At 47.0% G+C, this 25,259-nt stretch overlaps 1 protein-coding gene and 2 pseudogenes across 1 annotated transcript in view; 1 reads left to right on the top strand and 2 right to left on the bottom strand.

Moving 5' to 3' along the window:
- The window catches only part of KCNH5 (potassium voltage-gated channel subfamily H member 5), a 199,795-nt gene that overhangs the window by 103,224 nt on the left and 71,312 nt on the right, over positions 1 to 25,259 (bottom strand). Inside the window, exon 7 of the mRNA XM_066612337.1 lies at positions 19,925 to 20,354. Coding sequence (XP_066468434.1) covers positions 19,925 to 20,354 — 430 coding nt within the window. The remainder of the gene's footprint in view (positions 1 to 19,924; positions 20,355 to 25,259) is intronic.
- Positions 100 to 218, top strand: LOC136638194 (5S ribosomal RNA; annotated as a pseudogene).
- Positions 21,106 to 21,225, bottom strand: LOC136636982 (5S ribosomal RNA; annotated as a pseudogene).

Here is a 25,259-nt window from a genome sequence, read left to right as displayed (position 1 = left end):
TTGGGAAATCATGGGCAGTCACAATCTTTCAACCTCGCCTACCTCAAAGGGTTGTTGTGAGAGTGAAAGGAGGGAAAGAACCATGTAAGCCATTCTGTGTTCATTGGAACTGTTACCCTGCACATGCCCGATCTCGTCTGATCTCGGAAGCTAAGCAGGGTCAGGCCTGGTTAGTACTTGGATGGGAGACTGCCTGGGAATACCGGGTGCTGTAGGCTTATACCATAGTCTTTCGAGACTGAAGGTTGCCAACCATAGTTCATTGGAAGAAAGGTGGTGTGAAAATGGATGAACGAATGAATGACAATAGTCTAGTTGTCCTCATGGCTAATGCATGCATCAGCAGTGCCCCCCCCGGGGCACTTTGGCCCTGGCAACTGCCCTAGGATGCCATGTGCTGATGCCAGCTCTGAGTTCAATCCAGCACATTAACACACTACCACTTCATTCTACAGCATGTGTCGAAAGACCAAACCAAAGCCACTGTCAGGTGGGTGACTAATATTGTAGTTCAAGCCAGCAACATTCAACCCATGCTCTAGTGTTGGGAATAAGCTAGTGGAAAAGAAAGAGAAGAAAGAGAAGCCCCTCTTCTCACTGCTTGCTTTCAAAACCTCAAAGCAAAAAGCTCTGGGTGAAATGAGCAACACGAAAGACAGCTCCTCATCAATTCCTGGTTGTTGGCATCCTTCAGTCTCGGAAGACTGTGGTATCGCGCTCTGAATGGTGGTTCTGGAACAGAGTGTCCTCTCCAGTGAGCAAAGCCTGGGTAAAGTAGATATGGAGGATAGACTGTTTCCCATGCAGCAAATCCCCCCTCTCCACGTCGCTGAAATGGTCCAACGGAAAGGCAGAGGCCAATATGGTTGGTTGCAGCGGCGTCGCAGGCGTTGCCAGAACGTGACTGTGTCCAGCCATGAACTGCCTCAGGGACTCCGGCTCCGGATTTTGCCTCGAGGTTGACTCCTGAAGCCTTTTCCATAACTGGATGTAGCCACAAGGCAGTGGAGGTTTCGGATCAGTTTACTTCTCTCAGATGAGCTGCCTTCCCAGGCTAAGGAGTCCCATCTACCCGGTGGCTGTTTAGTCGCCTCTTACAACAAGTACAGCCAAACCGAGGGCCTATTCTTGTCCCCAGCCCCCAGGGTTTCAATTCCTGGTACTTGCAGTCAATACGAGGTATGGGAAACGCAGCCTTCCTGTATCTTACTGTGATTGGCAGGGAGGGGATCGGCTGCCTCTCTCGGCTTCTATTCAGACTTTTGATGATGCAGACAAAAGCCGGGTTGCTTTCACAGTTGCCTGGTAATGGGACACAAGGTGAGGATAGAACTTCTCCATGATCCATTATCTCCAGCATGCACCAAGAAGGATGAAGCTAAAGGAGCCGTGCAGAGCTAAAAATAGAAGCACCGCACCTCACAGTTCCTCATTATGAGTTTCTGTGTGCCGTTGGGGTAAACTTCTTTAGCAGTAGTAAAAAAAGAAAAAACTTAATTAGACATATTGCTTACATTCCATTCCAAATCCTGTGGGCTCCTGTCCATGTTTGTGTGTGGGGAGATCAATAAACACCCACTTTAGAGTTTCTCATCCAAGCACCAAAGGCAAACCGACTCTCGAAATGCCGCAAATCTTCCATCTTTTCTCCCAGGAAATGCTTTCCACTGCATGTATTAAAACGCATAAATAAGGCCACATCACCAGGGATCGCAGCCTTCATCATCAGCTTATGAGTCAGAGCACGGTCTAAGGGCCAGTTTACTCAAAGCTCCAGCACATGTGTGGTGCACAGAGTGGAGTGTGGGAATGAGCCCCCCCTCCCCCCAGCACATGCTGAATGGTTAATGCGCGTTTAGGCTTAAATCTGCAAGAGTACAGTACAGACTACTGGTCTGCAGTGGCGTAGCTAGAGGGGGTGCAAAGCACTTAGTTTTGCAGGCGCCTCACCGCGCCGTGCAAGCAGCCCCTCCCCTCCCCTTCGGAGCTACTCCGGGTGCTAAAGCAAAATGGAGGTATTCACTATATTGGTTCGGCTATATCACCACACGGGGAAGGGCGATGGAATAGACTGTTAAAACATTTAAACTATGCAATTAATCAACAAATGGCAGCCACTGGATCATCATTTCTTGCTGGTTTTTCTTTCCTACCTGTCCCCAGTCTCATTCTGAATTTCCTACTAAAAATCCAATCCCATTTCAGGCAGACACTGACGGAAAACAGGCAAGGGGTATTTGGGACATGACATGCCTGCAGAAATCTAATCCCCATAAGGTGCTCTGTTAATGCATCATGAACAAGGCACTGCCGCTATGATCCCCCCGTTAAAATAGCTAAAGAGATTCCATTGACAAGGAGGCACTTTGTTTTGTTTTTGAAAGCCAGACTAATGCTTTCACAGCAGAGAAACAAAAATCCCCTCTAATTCTGCATTATAAAAATCCAGACTAGCACTCAAAGCCACCGTTTATCTTCTGCAATGGAGAGCGGAGCATTATGTCCACTGTGCTATTTGTGTTGCAAATTCAACGAGGAAACTTTTGCCCTTAACTAAGGGGGAGGAGGCTGCGGGGGACTAGATAGTTAAGTAGCACCAGCCGTGGGAGCCCGTGCAAGGTCCTGCCACATGACACCAGGCAAGTTTCAGTGCTGCTTTTAATCATTATTGGCGTGTGACCCCAACTAGAACTGCAGCATATGTACTTGCCAGCTTGAGGGCTTAACACACACACACACACACACACACACACACACACACACACACACATTCTACTGAGCAGACTGCAGTCTTCTAAGGATAGAATTAGCGCTGAAAAAAAATTATGGTGGACTTCCCAGCACACAGACATCCTGGCACTGGCAGCCGGAAAATTCGGTTACAAAACATCTCAAGGGATGCGTAAGTTGTAACTGCCCAGTCTAGGAGGACTGTGCCAAACTGATGGGACGAGCAGGTACTCTGCTGCACCACTGGTTTCCCAGCCCATGGTCTGTGGACCACAGGTGGGACGTGAGACCCTGAGATGTGGTCCTGAAGTCTCAGACTTCCAGTGCCTTGCCAAGCAAGCACTTCCCCCCTCCCGGACCCCCCAGAGAGGGTGGAGAATGGACAACCCACAGCTCTCAACAAAACCTTTAATAAATCTCATGCAGCCCCAATGGGTCTCCTTGGACTTGCGCCACCTTATTCAGAGGTGGCATAAGTCCAAGGACAGCGGAGTGGCTTGAACCTGCTCCGCGATGCTCGGAGTACAGGGTTGGGATCAGGAATAACAGCCAAGTCCCAGCCCTGCCTCCTGTGTCCCGCCTGCAACTACCGGGACCTCCCTCTTCCAGCCCTCCGCCTGCCCCTTAAAGGCATCTAGGCCAGATGCCATCACCACTTCCTGTGGCAAGGAGTTCCACAGACCAACCAAACGCTGAGTAAAGAAATATTTGCTTTTGTCTGTCCTAACTCACCCAACACTCAATTTTAGTGGCTGTCCCCTGGTTCTAGTGTTAGAACCAGGACATTAGACCAGCACATCCAACAGGGGCCTCCTCTCCTGTGACTGTGGACAGCTCCTAAAGAGACAGATCTGCAGTCCCAACCTGAGCTCTCATTGCTCTTTACAGTCTCGTTTCCCAGAGTTTCCTCTCCAAAAGTGCCTTTCTAGCCTTTATCCAGCATCTTCCTTTCAAGGGCTTGTCATTGCTTTGCTATTAAAAGAACAAAGCCCACCAGCACAGTCAGTGACTTCACACATGCCTGAAGCTCTTTTCCACCTCGCTGTTGAAGTCCCTTTTAGTTACAATGCAAATATGGACAAGATCAAGCTGGACTGCCAGCAAGGCTAAAGAATGTGGCGGGTAAACTGTCCGTTTGAAACAGCAGGCAAGAAAATGGGGTATTTATTTGAAGTAGATGCTCATTCGTTGGAGAGGTCAAAACCAGGCCCTCGGCTTATCTTTTTGAAATCATTGGTTCCACAGCATCAGGAATAGGACCATTCCTCTGGCTGCCAGCCAAATGGCTGCTATTTCCCCTGGAAAAGACCTTTGGAACAATGTGACTTTATCACATGGAACCTTCTGAGGAGCATTCCGTGGAAAAAAATTTGTTTTCACAAGGGAGTTTGCTTCTTGGACCATAAAGACACAGTCCATGAGGAAGGCCAGCTGACCAGAGATGGTATACGACTTGCAGTTAGTGAGAAGACTACCTTGAAATTAGTTTGATCTCAGGCATGCATCAGCCCCAAGTGTTGATGATTACTTATGTAGTACTATCAAAAGGTATGGTGCTTGTCAGAGAATGAAGGAACGTCCTTGCCCTGAGGAGCTTACAATCAACATTCAACAAGAGAGACAAACAGAGGAAGAGGAGAAAAGTGTAAATGAGAGAAGAATATGCAATTCTTTCAAGTACATGTACTCAGGTTTTGTTACACCAGTATATGGGACTAGGAGCTATACCAGTGACTTCACAGGAAAGTTTGGTTATGAGGAGAAATTTAAAGGAAGTCAGAGATGCCTCAGAAGGAGTTTCTGCCTCTCTAAGTAATGAGCAGGCCACTGACTCACACCCAGCTAAGCAATTAATTGCCCATTTGAATTAGTAAAACAATCTGCAGCTTGGATTGCAAATTAAACATCTGTAGCAATTCTGCCTAATATATCTCGACCGATTTTTTTTAAATTGGATTTGTTTATCCACCTAATATAATGCACAGGGAATTATGTAATCTAGCTGGAGTAATTAAAACTCTGGTTTACAAAGAGGTGATGATATTCTACAGGAATAATAGGAATTAACAATCACTGTATGTTTCAGGTGCCATGTATTAAATGCCAGAGGGCAAGAAGAAAGAAAGAAAGAAAGAAAGAAAGAAAGAAAGAAAGAAAGAAAGAAAGAAAGAAAGAAAGAAAGAAAGAAAGAGTAATACCAATAGTCATAGGGGCCTTGGGTACTATCCCAAAATAGTTGGAAAAGCACCTGAACACCATCAAGATTAACACAAGTACCATCAGCTAATTGCAAAAGGCCGCCTTACTAGGAAAAGCGCATATACTCCGGCCACATTGTAACGCAACATCATGAAGACAAAAATTAGCTCCCTATCCTAGGTCCTTGGGGAAGGACTTGATAGGTGGATGCAAACAAAATCCAGTCAAAAACAATATGACTGTGCCAAAATAATGATGATTATGATGATGATGATTATGATACTGGCATAAACAATGCATAAATAGTAATGCAGTCATCATTTAATTAATTATTAATTAATTAAATTGAAGGAAGAAATGGAAGGTCTCATCCTATGCGCACAGAAACAGGCACTTGCAACAAATAATATTAAAGCAAAGATTCAGAAGACCAGTGACAACAGCAAATGTCAACTTTGTAAGATGAGAGATGAAACAGTTGACCATCTGGTCAGTGCCTGTAGTAAGCTAACCCAAATTGACGATAAAGAATACCACGACAGAGTGGCAGCTGTGGTTCACTGGAATCTTTGCAAACAGTACAACTTTCCTTCACATCAAAATTCCTGGGGTCACAAACCTGATAAAACCACTGAGAACAACCAAGCAAAGATCCTTTGGGACTTCAGATTACAGACAGATAAATATCTATCTGTTTGGTGATACACCAGATATGACAAAACACCAGATATGACAGTAGTTGACAACAAGAAAAATCAAGTTTGGCTCACTGATAGAGCAATCGCAGGTAACAGTAGAATTGAAGACAAAGAACATGAGAAGATCACGAACTATCAAGACCTATGAGCTGAACTTGTGTGTCTCGGTCAATATTGGGCCAATTGTCTTTGGAGCCCTTGGAGAAGTGCCTAGAAGTCGAAAAAAACACCTTGACATTCTTGGCCTTGAGCAAATTACACCAGCTCAGCTCCAGAAAACAACTTTGCTAGGAACAGCAAGAATCTTATGGTGATATCTCTGTGATTCCCAGGATCTTGGCTGGATCCCAAATTGCAGACCATGCCCAGCCCAGCATAGACTGTGATGAAGCATCATCATCTTCATCATCATAAACCCTCAAGGACTCCCCATCAGTTTGCACATTTTCTAAAGAGAAATCTTCAGAATCCAACGTTTAGGACTAAAAAGTCCTCAATATTTTTGCACTGTCATCACCAAATTTTTTCTCCCCTTTCTCATTTCCATTCCCACTTCCCCCTTTTCTCCAAGTAAATCCACTTCATTAAAAGACGGCAATGAGGATCAAAATAAAGTTTGTGCAATGACACTTTCAGATGTAGGCCTGTGAAAATGCCAGCAACTTTTTAATAACTGTAACTCTTGCCCCAAGACACAGGCAGATACAAATCAATGCCAGGCAAGAACATTTCGTAAAGATAAGAACATAAGAACAGCCCCACTGGATCAGGCCATAGGCCCATCTAGTCCAGCTTCCTGTCTCTCACAGCGGCCCACCAAATGCCCCAGGGAGCACACCAGGTAACAAGAGACCTGCAAGGCCTCCTGGGAATTGTAGTTAAGAACATAAGAACAGCCCCACTGGATCAGGCCATAGGCCCATCTTGTCCAGCTTCCTGTATCTCACAGCAGCCCACCAAATGCCCCAGGGAGCACACCAGATTACAAGAGACCTGCAAGGCTTCCTGGGAATTGTAGTTAAGAACATAAGAACAGCCCTATTGGATCAGGCCATAGGCCCACCTAGTCCAGCTTCCTGTATCTCACAGCGGCCCACCAAATGCCCCAGGGAGCACACCAGGTAACAAGAGACCTGCAAGGCTTCCTGGGAATTGTAGTTAAGAACATAAGAACAGCCCCACTGGATCAAGCCATAGGCCCATCTAGTCCAGTTTCCTGTATCTCACAGCGGCCCACCAAATGCCCCAGGGAGCACACCAGACAACAAGAGACCTGCATCCTGGTGCCCTCCCTTGCATTGGCATTCTGACATAGTCCATTTCTAAAATCAGGAGGTTGCGCATACACATCATGGCTTGTACCCCGTAATGGATTTTTCCTCCAGAAACTTGTCCAATCCCCTTTTAAAGGCGTCCAGGCCAGACGCCATCACCACATCCTGTGGCAAGGAGTTCCACAGACCGACCACACGCTGAGTAAAGAAATATTTTCTTTTGTCTGTCCTAACTCTTCCAACACTCAATTTTAGTGGATGTCCCCTGGTTCTGGTGTTATGTGAGAGTGTAAAGAGCATCTCTCTATCCACTTTAAGATCCTCTTTGGATGAGAGGCAGTTTCTATTTTCAAGCAAAGTGCTGCCGAAAGAATGCTCAGTCTACATTTTAATGCTGTCGTGTGAGGTAGGCATGCCAACTCTCCAGGATTCTCTCCCAGAACCAGCATCAATCTGCAGGTACTTACAGAAAGTAATCCTGGAGGTGTTACCTGGGCTTCCGGGAATTTCCTGCATTCCATCAGGTCTGAAAATAAATCTGCAGGCAGTTGCAGCCCAACCACAAGGCCTGATTTTGCATGGGGCAACTTTAGATCATGCAGGATTTTTTTACAATGACATTCTCATGTTCTATTTGTTGCAAAGTTTGCCATGATCGTTATTTTCATGTCCTTTTTAAAATGAAAATAAAACTCCTGGTACAAATATACAAATGTACAAGCAGCCTCTTACACACCAATCACACCAAATTTTGTTTTTGTAATGTATTAACAATGCACGCTTGGGCAAATTTGTGCACACCACAAAAAAAAACAACAACAACAAAAATACAACATCCTGATCAGACAATCATATCAAGACCGCAGGTGAGAAGAATTCCATGGCTGAACCACTCTGGCTTTTATAAGTTTCCATGGGCAGGTGTGTTTCATCTTACACTTTTCCGTGACAGTGTTGTGCTTAGTTAAGGGAGAGATGCAATACCCCATGGCTGAGGGCCAAGCACAGTACAAGACAGGTTTATTCCTGATAACATTTCAACCATGGCTTGGAACTCAACTCTGGGCCTCTTCTGGACAGATGCCACTGATCTGGGCCAGTGCCAAACTCCAGAGGAGCGTCAAGTACTCTGAAATAGTCATGTCCACAAAAACAGTTCATTGTTAATTCACCCATAGATATCTGCCAGCCTGCTCTTAGCTGCAATGCAGTCTAGTTCAGTCTTCACGATAGAATACAGATCTTTCTTGAAAGCTGCCATTTCTTTGCCTGGAGCTTAACAAAATCCAATAAGTGACCATTTGCCTAGGTGCCAAACTGCAGGTGTGGGGATCGGGGGAATGCTATTTTTGAATGCTCTTCTGTGTAATACAACTCCCTGCAAGTAGAAAACTAGCACAATCAACTGGGACAGAAACATCTATCCTGCTGTGTTCGTTTTCAGCTTGCAAGGACTTTGTTTTTTAGGTGGCAGAGCATTTAAAATGTAAATCCCCTCCCAGCCCACCCCACAGCTTGAAATGGTCCCAATAAATAAGCAGGAGACATTGGGAATCTGGTGCAAAATTGTCTGATTCTAATACAGCAAGAAGATGTTCCTTCTGAGACACCAGCAGCCAGCATGAAGTCTGATTTATGTACCATTTACTCCTAGCTTATTAGAAAAGTTTCTCTTATATGGAAAAGTGAGAACTCATGACTGACCCGTGCCTGACACCAGACCCAGGTCCAGGTGGATAGGGGGATGTTCTTTTCCCTCTCACACAACACCAGAACCAGGGGACATCCACTAAAATTGAGTGTTGGGAGAGATAGGACAGACAAAAGAAAATATTTCTTCACTCAGCATGTAATTAGTGTGTGGAACTCCTTGCCACAGGATGTAGTGATGGCATCTGGCCTGGATGCCTTTAAAAGGGAATTGGACAAATTTCTGGAGGAAAAGTCCATCACAGGTTACAAGCCATGATGGGTATGTGCAACCTCCTGATTTTGGAAGTAGGCTACCTTAGGATGCAGATCTCCTGTTGTTTAGTGTGCTCCCTGAGGCATCTGGTGGGCCACTGTGAGATACAGGAGGCTGGACTAGATGGGCTTTTGGCTGATCCAGCTGGGCTTTTCTTATGTTCTTACGTCCTCTCAAGACTGTAATAATAAAAGCAAGCTCAGTAGGCGTCATTTGAGACCATCCCACACTGGAGATGCTGCAGCATCTTAAACCATTGTTGCCCAACACGTGTGCATATACACAACACATGTGCATATGTTGTTGGCAACCTTCAGTCTCGAGAGACTATGGTATCACGCTCTGAAAGGTGGTTTTGGAACATCGTCTAGTGTGGCTGAAAAGGCCAATTCGGGAGTGACAATCCCTTCCACAACGGGAGCAAGTGCAGTCTGACCCTGGTCTGTCTCCCGGGCTATGGGCCTTCCTTCTTTGCCTCTTTGCCTCAGACTGTTGGCCAAGTGTCTCTTCAAACTGGGAAAGGCCATGCTGCACAGCCTGCCTCCAAGCGGGCCGCTCAGAGGCCAGGGTTTCCCAACTGTTGAGGTCCACGCCTAAGGCCTTCAGATCCCTCTTGCAGATGTCCTTGTATCGCAGCTGTGGTCTACCTGTAGGGCGCTTTCCTTGCACGAGTTCTCCATGCACAACAGGGATCAAAGGAGTATACCTTCGGGCTGGGCAAAAATGGGTTAAAGCAGTGCTGCTAATTGCTTGCATTGCTTTCTCCTTTGCGAACTGAGCTTATTGAGCTCAGGGCCTTTCAAGCTATTCTTTTAAGCTGTGAAAACCGTAGGCCATCCACATGACAATAAGCGAGGTGCTTAATGAGGATTTGTGGGAATTACCAGACCTGCAATTAAAGATGACAACCAGAGATCTGTTTTCCAAGGGTAAGCTGCACATGCCACAGTTTTCCCCATTTAGCAGGGCAAAACTCTGTTTTCAGGTACCTGCTAGTTGTTGCCTTTTGGGGAGATGTCGTTTGTGATGATCTTTCCAAAATGTTGTCAGCCTTCGGACATGTGCGCTCAAGCAAGTCTGGGCAGACTTCAGGTTTGTGGAATCTGTGTTTCTCCCAAAGGTCCACTCAGGTTCAAAACAGTGTCTGGAGCCAGACGGAAAATGGTAGCTAGGGGGGAGGAGTCATCTATTGCACCGCATGAGCTATACCCTGGTACACATACACACACACACAAGGACACATCTGTATCTGAGGTTGGAGAGGTTGGCATAAAACTCTAAAACTGGCCAGCAGAGTGACACAAACATCTGACCAAAGACAACCAATTAATATTCATATGTTATAGGAGAGGAAAACTGAGAATCAGTCCAGCAATGACACAGAGGTTCCCCCCCCCCCATTGGCAATTTTACTTGCTATTGGGAGACATAAATCTTTCAAATTACCCTGAGATTCCATTGTAAGGTTAAACACCCAACTAAAGATTCTTAAGTTTCAAAATAAGGAAATTGTTATGGTTAGTTTAGTTCGGCACCCCAGTTTAGAAACCAACCCCAGGTGTGGCAATCTTTTGCAGAGGATGTAGATATAGCAGACAGCAGATGGAGAAGTGTCTCTGGTGACGTGTGATGTAAGAGAGTAGTATGACTGTGATCTCTGATTAGAAAGCTATTGGCTCAAAAATTTCCCCCAAAAAAATTACATTTGAAGGGGCCTGCAAGGTTCATCTCAAGATAAAACATCTGAGAGTTTTCAAGGAATGCCAAAGAAGTTTCTAGAAGGCAAGTGAAATATCTCAAGGGGTTTCTGTACAGTGTTATGAATTCACAAGTATATTCCATCTGTGAAAAAGTTGGAGGGTAAGAAGTAAGTTAATGTGCTTCCATAACATCAGAAATAATTGCTCTGCTTCTTCTATCCTGTCCAATATGATGATTTTTGTTATTGCAGATTCAGTTCAATTTGTGATGGTAGTTCATCTGAAATCAATGAGGTTAATTTTTCACCCAACCATCTTTTGCTTGAAAGAAGGATTCAAAGCAAAAGGTGGCAGTGCTCTTTTTGGTGGGCAATGGATGCCATTTTTTGTCCCACAAGTCCACTGGGAATGACACTGTGTGATGTTATATTGACAGCACAATAAGAAAATAAGAACAGCCCCACTGGATCAGGCCATAGGCCCATCTAGTCCAGCTTCCTGTATCCCACAGCGGCCCACCAAATGCCCCAGGGAGCACAGCAGATAACAAGAGACCTGCAAGGCTTCCTGGGAATCGTAGTTAAGAACATAAGAACAGCCCCACTGGATCAGGCCATAGGCCCATCTAGTCCAGCTTCCTGTATCTCACAGCAGCCCACCAAATGCCCCAGGGAGCTCACCAGATAGCAAGAGACCTCATCCTGGTGCCCTCCCTTGCATCTGGCCTTCTGACATAGCCCATTTCTAAAATCAGGAGGTTGCGCATACACCTCATGGCTTGTACCCCGTAATGGATTTTTCCTCCAGAAACTTGTCCAATCCCCTTTTAAAGGCATCCAGGCCAGACGCCATCACCACATCCTGTGGCAAGGAGTTCCACAGACCAACCACACGCTGAGTAAAGAAATATTTTCTTTTGTCTGTCCTAACTCTCCTAACACTCAATTTTGGTGGATGTCCCCTGGTTCTGGTGTTATGTGAGAGTGTAAAGAGCATCTCTCTATCCACTCTGTCCTAATTTATGCTGGAACAGGCAGGCCAGTGGGCCTGTGCTGCATCCAGTGCAAGTTTGGCTCAGCCCGAGGCAAGGGGGAAAAATTCCCTTTATCCTAGGGAGAGTTGCAGCAGCCCCAATGAGATCTGTGCTACCTAAAGAGGTGGTGCAGAACCAAACAGCCTGAAGCAGCTCCGTGCTGTGTGAGAATGGGGCTAGGATCCTGCATAATGGCTGGCTCCTGGCCCCGCTTCCCACGCACCACCTGCCTGCCCATGGTCCCACTTGCTGCACGCCCTCCCCCCACCCTGAAACCCTTCCTCCCTACCTCCTTCCCACCCTCCCCACACACCCCCAGCCCTCCACACCAGTTGAGCTTGGCTGGCGTGAACTTACTTGCTGGCACTGCTGCGGAGGTTGGATCTGGCCTCTGCACCTCTGTGCACTGGTGCAGCTTACTCCAAGGGAGGCGCAAATGTGCTTTACGGCATGTTTGCGACCCTCTCGGGTCGGTGGAAGGGACTTGCGCCGGCCCAGTGCGCGCTTAAGATTGCACTCTAAGACAGGTAAGACAGGCATAGGGGCAGAGGGAGGATGAGGAGGTGTGAAATGGGTGGGGGAGGGTGGTGATGGGGCAGGGGTGGGTGATTTGGGCCAGGAGGGGGCGGTATTGGTGGTGCCAGCTCTGCAGAATTCTATCTCCCTTCCCAGGCCAATACAGATCAACTTGGACTTTGCTGGTGCAAGTCCAAGTTGACCCATTGTGGATGCTTGGACTTACTGTCTGGCAAGGGGACAAATGCCCCCTTACCCCAAGGAGCTCTCCAGCAGCTGAAATTTCCCTCCAGGATGTGGCAAAGCCCACATCTGCCCTGCTACATCACCATGTGGGAATTTAGTTAGGATTGGGCTGCAAGTCTCAGTCCAAATTCCGGTTCATCATTTATAAGAATGATATAAGTCAGGTAACTTCTCTTTCTGTACAGAACCCGTAGAATTCTTTGTGTTTCCAGAAAGTTACCCAAACATTCCAAAATCCTAAGTGGATGCTTATGCTACATATTCAAATGGGAGTGGTCCAGTATAAAGAAGCAAGAGAAAACTTCAAGGCACAGCTAAGATCTTAGAAATGAAGGGAAAAAATCCTTCTGGGGTTTATGTATTCAGAGCCTGAATGGGCCTGATTAAAACAGAATGCTTATAGCCTGAAGTGTCCTCAGTAAAGCAGAAACCTTTGCTTTGCCTTTATTGAGGAACTGCCACAGTGCTGCAAACATCCCGGTGCCCGCGTAAATGTAAGGGTGCTGGTAAAAGACTCCCCTATTTGTTATGGGGGAGTCTGATTACGCAAGGCATGAATCTTCACCAAGAAGAGGCCAGCTTTTGATAAGGAGCAGGACCTTATGCTCAAGTTGCCAGTCTGTCATCCTGTTCCTGTGATGTTCATATCAACTCATGGCCAAACTGGACCTGATGTGGGTATTTTTGAGTTCAAATTCCCCATATTGTCTATCGGAAAAATCAGTCGGTGGGGGGAGGTTTTGGATCACAACCACAGTGTAGGGGGGAGAAGGATCTAACCTTTCCCCTGAGCCAGAGCTGGCCAGTTCATGAAGCAAACAATGATATTCCTGTTGGTGACAGATTTGGAAGGAGTAGGGAGTAGACACCCCAACCTCCTCCCCCAATCCACCACTGACAGAGGCGGTCTCCTTAGCTGCCCTTTCTCTCCACATGCTAATCAGAGCAGGAGATGTGCAGAGTGCTGAGATCGCAGCTCACTCTGCATTTCCTGCTTAGTTTAAAGAGCCCATGCAGAGGAAAGAGTGAGATCATTGCATTCTGATGCTTGGAGTTCAGCAATCTGGCTCCTTCCCCTTGCCCCATCTCCACCAGGCTCCATGTTTAAGGGTATGTTTTTTTAAACCGTCCAGTCCTAAACTGCAGTCAGTTCTCGTTATACACAGTGGCATAGCTAATGATCATGTAGCCTGGTGCCAAACTCAGAATGATGCCCTGGAAGTGATATCACAACCAGAAGTTGTGGTATTACACCCAGGCTTTCAAAAAGTGAGAATCAGGGGGAAAACCACCTCCAGACTCATGAGAGTTAACTCATATTAACACCTTATTGGTTCCATGTTGCTTCATAATAACATTTCATTGGCTCTCAGAACAACCAGTCTCATAGGTCAATTTTGAGTTAAAAAGATCCACTTTTTGTTCCATAAGGCAGTTGCATTTTTGTTTTCTGGTTAATTGGTCATAACTTTTGATAGAATACAGATATTCCAGTGCAGTTTGTTTCATTGCATTCTGCATTAAATTACCTTTCCAATGATATATAACATGATGGTATTATTCATATATACCAAGGTTTTCACAATTTTAGTCACTAGTGTCAAGTTCAGTTTGTTACCCCCCAAAGCTTGTTGCTCAGTGCAGTGACTACCCCCTGAACCCCCTTACCTATGCCACTGGTTATACCTGAATTTGCTGTCCACTAATTCACTTATTTGTGAGGAGCAGAATTGCCACCTATATCCTGATTGGGTCAATTTCCACATCAAACGGGCATTGGAATCAGCCACGGACCTCTGTAGCCCTGCACCTCGGGCAAAGCTCCATGATACTGCCCCCTGTGGGCTATTGCCACCCCCCTTGCACAATATCCACCCCCCTACTCACCAGAGGCTCACAGAGCCTCACGCGACCATCTCCCACGCCGGAGAAACCTCTATGAGGTTCCCCGGCGTGATAAACTGTGCTTCCGGCAAACCAGAAGCACAGTTTCCGCCCCCATCGGGAACCTCAGAGAGGCTTCCTTGGGGTCCTGGCAGCCAGCACCTGGGGCATTTGCCCCAGGGAGCTCTATGGCAGGCATGCAACTGATTGGGATTGGCCTATGGAGAATCGTTGGACACATTTGTGTCCACTTCCAGGCTAGTCCCACCATCTTGGGCACCATCTCAGGGACTCCAGGTGAACCTTCACAACCCTGGCGATAATAAGAGGCTGATGATGAGTGGAAAGTTACCTGAGGGCTGTTCTAGGGCTGGGGCAAACCCAGGGAAGGAGCCAAGAGTCAGGTGAAGAAAAACAGGTAAAGCAACCCCTTCCTTACTGCTGAACTCCGAGGCCTCACTGTTGGGCCAGCAAGTACAGAGGAGAAAGCATAGATATTGGAGATGTTCATGAGCCCTTTCTATCACTCAGCCTCAGAGACTTCAAGTTAAGATTCAGGTTCATCAAGTTCATATAGTGTGTGGTGAAGAGGGTCCATAGAACCGTAGAACCTAACCCCTTTTTTCTCATAGGTTCAATGATTCATCAGCTAATTGGGTATCCACTAGGTTTTCCAGGAACCTAACTCTAGCAGATAAGGAGAACTGACTGTATCTCAAATGGTTGTTGTAGGGATAGCATCAGATACTTGATCTGCTTTAGTTGGACTCCTCCAAACCCTCCCCCCCCCCGCCCATTACAGGGTTATTTAATACCGTTTTGGAGAGGGAAAAACAGAGGAAGGGGGAAGCAGGCAAAAACGACAGGTGCCTGCTCTGCTTTTCATATTGTTAGCCACACTGAGTGCCTGCTGTGTGGAAGGGCAAAGCACAGGGAATAATTTTTAATATGAATAAATAGAATAAATTTTTAATATGAATAAACAGAATAAACAAAGCAGAGAAAGCCATATACACTGCCCTGAGCTCTTTGGAGGAAGGGTAGGGAAAACAGTGTAGGAAAAATGTGTAATAAATAATGATGGAAGCTGGAAGCCCATACACTCCAATGACCCCTATTTCCCCCTAGTGCGCTAACATGTCCCCATTGGTCCAGTCCACACATTACATACTATCATTTCCGGCATCTGATGGTTCCAAATTCTGAAGGAGGCAGCAAGCCTCCCGCCAACTGTGAAAACCAGCAAACAGTGGCATAGCTAGAGGGGTGCAAAGCACTAAGTTTTGCAGGGAGCCTCACCACAGTGTGCAAGCCTCCCCCTCCCCTTTGGAGCCATTCCAGGTGGGGGGAATTCTCTGAAAGGGAGACAGAGAGAGGGACCACCATGCTTCGGTGAGACTCCTTGCAAAACTCAGTGCTTTGCACTAACTACGCCATTACTGAGGAGCATCCGAAAGGCTTGCTTCTTCCTCCCCATCCCGCCCCCTCCTGGGCAGAAAAGGGTCTCCATAGCATTCCATGAGCAAGCCGCCTGCTTCTTCCTGCCAGCATGAAGAAGGCCCAGGCTGGCCTTTTGACCGCTCTGGCCACAATCCTTCATTTCTTGTCTCCTCGAATGTGACTGATCTTCCTCCCTGTCCACTGCTAGGAAAGGACAGGAGGAAAGAAAGGCCAGTTCCATTTAATTTAACAAATGCTGCCTTAATGTTTTCTTGCGGGATCAGGTTTTCCTTGGTGCAGAGTCGCTTCTCAGCTTCATGAATGGAATGCTTTACATGCGCATTTGGTGCAGTTTATTCTATGACCAACTGATGCCTCTATCTGGGCCTAATCATCACTGTATCAGAAAAGACTCCACAGGCCCAAATAAAAGCAAAACACTCAGCTGTGCTGTTAAGATCTCTAGAAAAGACAGCTAAATACGTGAGTTCGTGCATGCTCAATCTTGCCCCTCCCAACATGCTAGCTTTAAATTGGGGGAGGTCAATATAGAAGAGCATTGAGTTCCATAAGCCCCTCAACTGCTGTTAGAGTCCAGGAGTAGATTCCCACCCAGTGACACTAGATCCCAGAATCTGGTAAAGCAGGACTCGGAACAAAGAAATGGTGGCAGGTCAGACTGTATGGTTGCTGGGCCAAATTTGGCTTACTGAGTCAGAAACAGTTCCTGCCAGGGCCAGCCTTAGGACCTGTGGGGCCCAATGCAAAACATTTTTGCTGGGGGGCACTCCTGTTGGAACCCCTTAATTACCAGGATGAGAGGCAGAAGAAAGGCACCTGGCAATGGCAACATCGCAAACTACTTTGGGGGGGGGGACACACACGACTGAATTCAAGCCAATCGGATGCAGTTGCAAGTGGGAGGAATGGCTGTCCAGCAGCAATACTCCACTCAATTTTTTAATTATTATTTATTAATTATTATAATTATTAAGTGTACTCAGGGCGCAAGCTCTGTAGACCTGGATCTTGGTATGTTCCGTCAGCTTCTTGTTGGACCAGACTCTCTTTGTGAGTCTGGAAAACGTGGTAGCTGCTTTACCGATGCGTTTGTTTAGCTCGGTATCGAGAGAAAGAGTGTCGGAGATCATTGAGCCAAGGTACACAAAGTCATGGACAACCTCCAGTTCATGCTCAGAGATTGTAATGCAGGGAGGTGAGTCCACATCCTGAACCATGACCTGTGTTTTCTTCAGGCTGATTGTCAGTCCAAAATCTTGGCAGGCCTTGCTAAAACGATCCATGAGCTGCTGGAGATCTTTGGCAGAGTGGGTAGTGACAGCTGCATCGTCGGCAAAGAGGAAGTCACGCAGACATTTCAGCTGGACTTTGGATTTTGCTCTCAGTCTGGAGAGGTTGAAGAGCTTTCCGTCTGATCTGGTCCGGAGATAGATGCCTTCTGTTGCAGTTCCAAAGGCCTGCTTCAGCAGGACAGTGAAGAAAATCCCAAACAAGGTTGGTGCAAGAACACAGCCCTGCTTCACTCCGCTTCGGATGTCAAAAGGGTCTGATGTGGAGCCATCGAAGACAACAGTGCCCTTCATGTCCTTGTGGAAGGATCTGATGATGCTGAGGAGCCTGGGTGGACATCCAATCTTGGGGAGAATCTTGAAGAGGCCGTCTCTGCTGACCAGGTCGAAAGCCTTTGTGAGATCTATGAAGGCTATAAAGAGTGCTTTCCACATGCACTGCCTCCGACGCATCCTCGGCATCACCTGGCAGGACAAAGTTCCAAACAACACAGTCCTGGAACGTGCTGGAATCCCTAGCATGTATTCACTGCTGAAACAGAGACGCCTGCGTTGGCTTGGTCATGTCGTGAGAATGGATGATGGCCGGATCCCAAAGGATCTCCTCTATGGAGAACTCGTGCAAGGAAAGCGCCCTACAGGTAGACCACAGCTGCGATACAAGGACATCTGCAAGAGGGATCTGAAGGCCTTAGGGATGGACCTCAACAAGTGGGAAACCCTGGCCTCTGAGTGGCCTGCTTGGAGGCAGGCTGTGCAGCATGGCCTTTCCCAGTTTGAAGAGACATTTTGCCAACAGTCTGAGGCTAAGAGGCAAAGAAGGAAGGCCCATAGCCAGGGAGACAGACCAGGGACAGACTGCACCTGCTCCCAGTGTGCAAGGGATTGTCACTCCCGGATTGGCCTTTTCAGCCACACTAGATGCTGTGCCAGAACCACCTTTCAGAGCGCGATACCATAGTCTTTCGAGACTGAAGGTTGCCAATACTAATACTATAATTATTAACAGTATTTATATACTGCTGTTCAACAGAAGTTCACAAAGCGGTTTGCAGAGAAAAACCAAATAACGAATGACTTTCTGTCCCAAAAGGGCTCACAATCTAAAAAGATGCGCCAGCAGAGATCCACTAGAAAAGACACTGCTGGGGTGAGGAGGGCCGGTTACTCTCCCCCTGCTACAAAGAGGAACACCCACTTGAAAAAGTGCCTCTTGCCCAGTTAGCAGGGGTGCACTCTACATGCTGTCCTTGCGATTCCGCAGCGTGGGAGATTTCATGGAGCTACAGAGTGAGGTTCTGCTACAGGTGCTCTGCTGAGACTGCAGCTGCTCTGCTCATCACTGTAACTATAACTAGGGTGCCTTACAGTACTCACTAGTAACCTTCTAACTGCATTTTCCAGCCACTCACACTACACAGTGGTTTGAAGATTTTCCACCCAGGCAATGGGCTGTACCTTTGATAGCAAATAAAAGGAGAAGCGGTCTCTTTTGAGCCTCCGTTTTTTAAAAGACACTCTAGAGGAGCCACAGATCAGCAGGGAAACCAAAACAAAAATCTCACACCATGTATTGTGTCTAAAAATCATCTTTGTTGCCTCCAGCTCCCACGGTGACAAGGGATACTATTCTCAAGCGATAAAAATAGAAGTCGCAGCCTAGCCCAAACTTCGAGCTCTTCACACTTCTGGAGAACAACCAGAAGTGTACCTGGCACACTTTCATCACCAATGTGATTTTACCCCTGCCAGGTAAGTTCAGCTTGACCTCCATGAGCCCTCAGTGTGCCCCTTTAAACCTCATCATGGTCCAGCTGTTTAAAAAGCAAATAAATTGACTGCTGTCTGCATTTACTTTGCTGCTGCAAAGTATGTATGGCTGTACGTGCAAGATTTAGTTCAGAGTCAGGTTACAGGCAATGAGACCCTGAGGGTGAAGCAAGTCTAAATGCCTCTAGTCCTGTGTTTCTCAAACTGTGGGTCAGGACCCACTAGGTGGGTCATTAGCCAATTTCAGGTGGGTCCCCATTCAATTCAGTATTTTATTTTTAAGATATTAGACTTGATGCTACCATGGTATGTGACAGCATTGGGGAAATATTACAGAATTCCACTTTTAACGGGCTACTATGTATATGCTTTTAACAATGATAGTAAATGGGACTTACTCCTGGGTAAGTGTGGGTAGGATTGCCGCCCAGGATTGTTAAAACTTTTCCTGCTTGATGATGTCACTTCCGGTCATGACATCACTTCTGGTGGGTCTTGACAGATTCTCATTCTGAAAAGTGGGTCCCGGTACTAAAAGTTCTAGTCCTCTAGTTCATGTCACCAAACTTCTCACCAACATCTCACCAAACTCACTGCTCTAGTCCATCTCACCAAACTTTTGTCTCCTCCAGTATTCACAAAGATGGCTGCACAAAGACATAGATCCTAAAATCTTCCTGTGACACCCATTCCACACATTGCATGACATCAATCCTGGGTTTGCCAACGAGTGCAAATTCAACATGGAGATCCAACTCTCTGAATATCGTTTCATGATTTATATCTCTTGCAACATATGGTTGTCTCATTCGTATAATTACTTTTAGATGTCCACCTTCGAGTTTAATGCCAGTTGTCACCTAAGAACGGTTATAGCGCCATCTATGCCAATGCCAATAATGCATTTGTACATTCCCATAAGGAAGGCGTAGCCAATGAGGATGTACCCAGAGCCACAGCAAACAATAAGAGGAAATGACAGGTGAGGAGATGGACCATCCAACCTCATAGTTTGTATAAAAATGCAGGAGACCAAACTCCCTCTCTCATTTGATGTCAGTCTGGCAAGCATCACGTCCACTCTCAACAAAAGCCCAAATCCCATGCAAAACAGTACACAAACCCAACAGAAATGAATGGAAAAACCATCCTACTTACATCCAACCATCATCATAGCCACTGAAAAGATCTTCTCTCCATCAGTGGTTGGAGCGATGTTTCCAAATCCTATCGTGGTAAGGCTTGTCATGGTAAAGTAGAGAGAAGTTATATAAAGAGAGTCTTTGCTAGGTCCTCCTTCCCACTGCCCCGATCCTGTCGTGTTGTACCGATACGGCGTTCCAATGCTCTCTGCGAGTTGGCAGAGCCAGCTGTCCTTCTTGAGGGTGTTGGTGATTTCATCAATGACCTCGTAGTCCCCGATGCTGTACCATATACAGGCGAGCCAGTGGGCCACTAGTCCAAAGACGCAGACCAAGAGCACCAGCACAGCAGCACCATATTCCAAATAGTGGTCCAGCTTCCGAGCGACGCGGCCAAGTCGTAGAAGGCGCACGACTTTTAAGGAACTGAAGAGGCTGCTGATCCCCTAGGATGGAAGAAGAATCCTGATCAACACTTAATGCTTTGACTCAGTGGCGTCCCTAGGGGGGTGCGGGCCACACTGGGTGATGCACAATGGGGGGTGACACTACTGGCCAAGATTTTTTAAATCTTGGTATTTTTGAATAATGCCATCATGTTATATATCATTCGATGCGCAATTTCATGCAGAATGCAATGAAACAAACTGTGTTGAAATATCTCTATTCTATCAAAAGCTATAGCCAAAAATACAGTAGGAGTGGAGCAATGGTGCATAACCATGCCCGCTGCCCAGGGCATTGCCCCGCCCACTGCCTGGGAGGAGGTCCCTCATGGGGGTGATGCACTGGCTTCCCCATCCATCATGGGGGTGATGAGCTGGCCTCCCGTACCAGATGACAAAAACCCTCGTGGCGACACTGGCCAGAGGGATAGCCTGCAGAGACTGAAATGAAAACCTTTGCTTGTATTGTAGGCTACTGAGGTTAGAAAGCTTCCCGGAGCTTAGTCCAGTGGCGTAGCTAGAGGGGGTGCAAAGCACTAAGTTTTGCAGGGAGCCTTACTGCAGCGTGCAAGGGGCCTCTCCCCCCTCCCCTTCAGAGACAGGCGTCCACCTCTGTTTTGCTCCCCCCATTTGGGATGGCCCCAAAGGGGAGGGGCCCCTTGCAGGCTGCAGTGAGGCTCCTTGCAAAACTTAGTGCTTTGCAACCCCTCGAATTGGTTAGCAACCTTCAGTCTCGAAAGACTATGGTATAAGCCTACAGCACCCAGTATTCCCAGGCGGTCTCCCATCCAAGTACTAACCAGGCCTGACCCTGCTTAGCTTCTGAGATCAGACGAGATCAGGCATGTACAGGGTAACAGTTGCCTCAAATTATACCACCGGCTTAGTCAGATGAGTTCCAGGGCTGCAAAGCCTGGTTCTCCTCAAAGCTTAGTGGTTTGCTTGTCCGCTTCTCCCTGGGGCCGTAAAATCCATTTTGGAACTCAATCTAGCCCCGCAGGAGCACTAATTGTTGCCCAAGACAGGAACTGAAAACATTGACGTTTTTAGCATACTTTTGGCACAGTTCTGAACTTGGTTTGCCCAGGCACAGTGACCCCTTTGCCAGCCTAGAGTGTTGCAAAAGTGACATTAAGCACTCCACAACACACAGTGAGCGAGCACTGCTGGTACTGGATCCAGACAGCACCCCTGATGGAGCATGGAAGCATCTGCCAAGCAGTGCAGGGACTGGGGGGAGGGAGGAGAGGTGGCAACAGGGTGGGGAAAGACAGAGAGTGGGTGAATCAGGTTCAGGATAAGGCAGGATTGGCGGTACTGGTGCACACCAAATCCTATTCCCCTTCCTGGTCTTGAAAGCCTGACACAGGGCGTTCCAGACTTGCACCGGCCATTTGGCAGGCACAGATCTGAGTAGGCCCATTAAGCAGGCTGGGTCTTTACACAGGGTAAGAAGACAAATGTCTCCTTCCTTCGAGGAGACCTCCAGCCTGCTGTTTGCCAGCACTGGATACAGTGTGGGCCACCACACTACCCTGCTGCACCAGCACTGGTTAGAATTGGGCTGCCCGCAGCTGTGTGGAAAAAACTCATTTTGTAGTCCATTCCAGAGAAGAATTCACAGTGCTAAGATGTTCACCTTATTTGAGGTGGGAATTATGGGCAGCCAAGGAAATACAAAACTCAGTGACATCCTTAGCCAACATTTGCTAGAGCGCCAGTCCAGCAACAGTTGCCCACCCTGGATTCCCATCAGTATCAATGGGACTGAAGTATTTCTTCACTCAGCGTGTGGTCGGTCTGTGGAACTCCTTGCCATAGGATGTGGTGGCGGCATCTGGCCTGGATGCCTTTAACAGGGGATTGGACAAGTTTCTGGAGGAAACACCCATTATGGGTTACAAGCCATGATGTGTATGTGCAACCTCCTGATTTTAGAAATGGGCTATGTCAGATGCAAGGGAGGGCACCAGGATGCAGGTCTCTTGTTATCTGGCGTGCTCCCAGGGGCATTTGGTGGGCTGCTGTGAGATACATGATGCTGGACTAGATGGGCCTATGGCCTGATCCAGCGAGGCTTTTTTTGTTCTTATGACTTGACTTGTCACATAGATCTCATTCACTTGGTAGTACTGTGATTTCAGGGAAATTTGCCCCTTGAGTTTCTAAACAGCTGAATGCATGGCCATACCACATCTTCTGCCTACCAAGTTCCTAAGGCAAGACATATGTCTAACCACAGAGAGCTAATTAGCCATTGCAGTGTTTTATGCCAACAAGCAGTTCTGACTGCGTTATAGAAGAGAGTTTTTGCTTGGATATTAATGGGTCCCCCCCCCCCACATTCAATGGCCATATGTATCGCATTAGCAGTTATAATGCAGTGAGAGAAAATCATAGGCTCTTTATGTGTATATATAAACAAACCAGTTCCCACGTAACAGAATCATTACTAACTCAATGTAGAAGCACTTCAACAAAATAATTCCACAGCTGAAGATTCAGCCGCAAAGACGTTTCATTTAACAGAAGGCAACAGGGCAAGCGTTCGTTCTTCCCATGCCAAGTTTAAATTGTCCTTCCCTGCAAGTCATTATCAAGCCAGTCTAGTCGAAATGTTGGCTAATTATATTATCAAGCTGCAAAACACTGGAGTTTATTTTTGGCTTTGGATGAAGCCGAAACACATTGCGTCTGGAGTGCTTCTTTTTTCCAATCGCAAGCCGATTCTAAAAGACAACATGCATATTTAAGATTTCTTAACTTCATGCATTAAACTCCATCAGCAACTAGAAAGCGCAAGGCTAAATCTAACCCTGTCGGGAATACAGGTGCCCACTCCCCCAAAGGAAAGCTATCCACGTGAAGTAAGCAATCACTGTTGGAGGGCACTTGCTGGTGGATGATGCACTTCCTTGAAATATTTCATCAAGGTTCAGTTCCAACAAGATGTAGGAGCTCACAATGGGATTCTCAGATCAGGTCCCACCACCACCTGCTTGACCTCAGGGCATCTAAGAGGAATTTTATCAGGAGTACAGAGTTTATTTTGGGGCCCTTCTCAAAGGGGAAAGGGGAGAAACAGAGCAGAGGGAGGGTGGCAGTGAGGGTGAACAGAAGGGGGCAGAGAGGGGGTGAAACAGGGTAGGGTGGTGACAGCTGTAAAAGTTTTTGGAGCCTAACTCTACCTGGTCTACCTGCTTGCTCAGGGTTGGCAGCTAGATCCAGTAATACGGAAAACCAAACACACTCCTAAGTCTCTCTAAACTCTTTTCAATATAGAAAATCACTGCAGAAAATTAGCATCATCGTACTTAGGCTCTCTTAGGTTGTCCATGACTTTGTGTACCTTGGCTCAACGATCTCCGACACTCTTTCTCTCGATACCGAGCTAAACAAACGCATCGGTAAAACAGCTACCACGTTTTCCAGACTCATAAAGAGAGTCTGGTCCAACAAGAAACTGACGGAACATACCAAGATCCAGGTCTACAGAGCTTGCGTCCTGAGTACACTTCTGTACTGCAGCGAGTCATGGACTCTTCACTCACAACAGGAGAGGAAACTGAATGCTTTCCACATGCACTGCCTCCAACGTATTCTCGGCATCACCTGGCAGGACAAAGTTCCAAACAACACAGTCCTGGAACGTGCTGGAATCCCTAGCATGTGTGCACTGCTGAAACAGAGATGCCTGCATTGGCTCGGTCATGTCGTGAGAATGGATGATGGCTGGATCCCAAAGGATCTCCTCTATGGAGAACTCGTGCAAGGAAAGCACCCAACAGGTAGAGCACAGCTGCGATACAAGGACATCTGCAAAAGGGATCTGAAGGCCTTAGGAGTGGACCTCAACAAGTGGGAAACCCTGGCCTCTGAGCGGCCTGCTTGGAGGCAGGCTGTGCAGCATGGCCTTTCCCAGTTTGAAGAGACACTTTGCCAACAGTCTGAGGCAAAGAGGCAAAGAAGGAAGATCCATAGCCAGGGAGACAGACCAGGTACAGACTGTACTTGCTCCCAGTGTGGAAGGGATTGTCACTCCCGATTCGCCTTTTCAGCCACACTAGACGCTGTTCCAGAACCACCTTTCAGAGCGCGATACCATAGTCTTTTGAGACTGAAGGTTGCCAACTAGGTAACTTAGGCTCTAAACTTGAAAGTGTCCTGTGTCCCCCAAAACTTACTTCTGCAGCAGCTGTAGGCCCTGCCTGACTCTTTTCAAACTGAAGATGCTGGGATAGGAACTGGCACCTTCTCGATTATTCGTCCTCCAACCTATTGTTTTGGGGGTGAGAGTTGCACTAGTGTTGCCGTATTAGCTGGGCTGGTGGATTTTTAATGGATTGTAGGCATCTCATAAACTGGTGGAAAGTCTGCAAGCAAATGAGCCCTGAAAATGAGGCATTTCGAGTTGAGCTACTTATAAAGAGCTTAGTTCTGAAAGGCCCTATGAGCTCTTTAATCCTTCTTTTCTGGTGTTTAGCAGCCTACATCTTTGAGGACCCCCTCCCAATAAAGGTAGCAAGAGTTCTTTTTAAGAGAAAGGATTTAGGTCCAAATCCTAACCAACCTTCCACCTCTCACATAGCTGTGCCAATGGGGCATGTGCTGCATCCTGCAGTTCGGGGGCAGGCATGAAGGCTTCCTCCTTGAAGCTGCAATGCCCTTATCCCAGTAATGGAAAGTTGGTTAGGACTGTGCCCTTAGAGAACAGCATAATATGCCTATGATGTGAAGCTACCTTACTCTCCGTTAGATCAGGGGTCTCAAACATAAGGCCCACGGACCAGATGCTCTTTATTTGGCCGTCAAGCTCTCCCAGCATCAGTTGCTCTCGCTGAGCCTATGTTGAGGTGTCACTGCTGAAAGGGCCATCTGCATGATAATTGGGCTCTCCATATCTTG

This window comes from Tiliqua scincoides, chromosome 1 (genome assembly GCF_035046505.1).
Source record: "Tiliqua scincoides isolate rTilSci1 chromosome 1, rTilSci1.hap2, whole genome shotgun sequence".
NCBI lineage: Eukaryota > Metazoa > Chordata > Lepidosauria > Squamata > Scincidae > Tiliqua > Tiliqua scincoides.
This window is presented reverse-complemented; position numbering and strand designations above follow the sequence as displayed.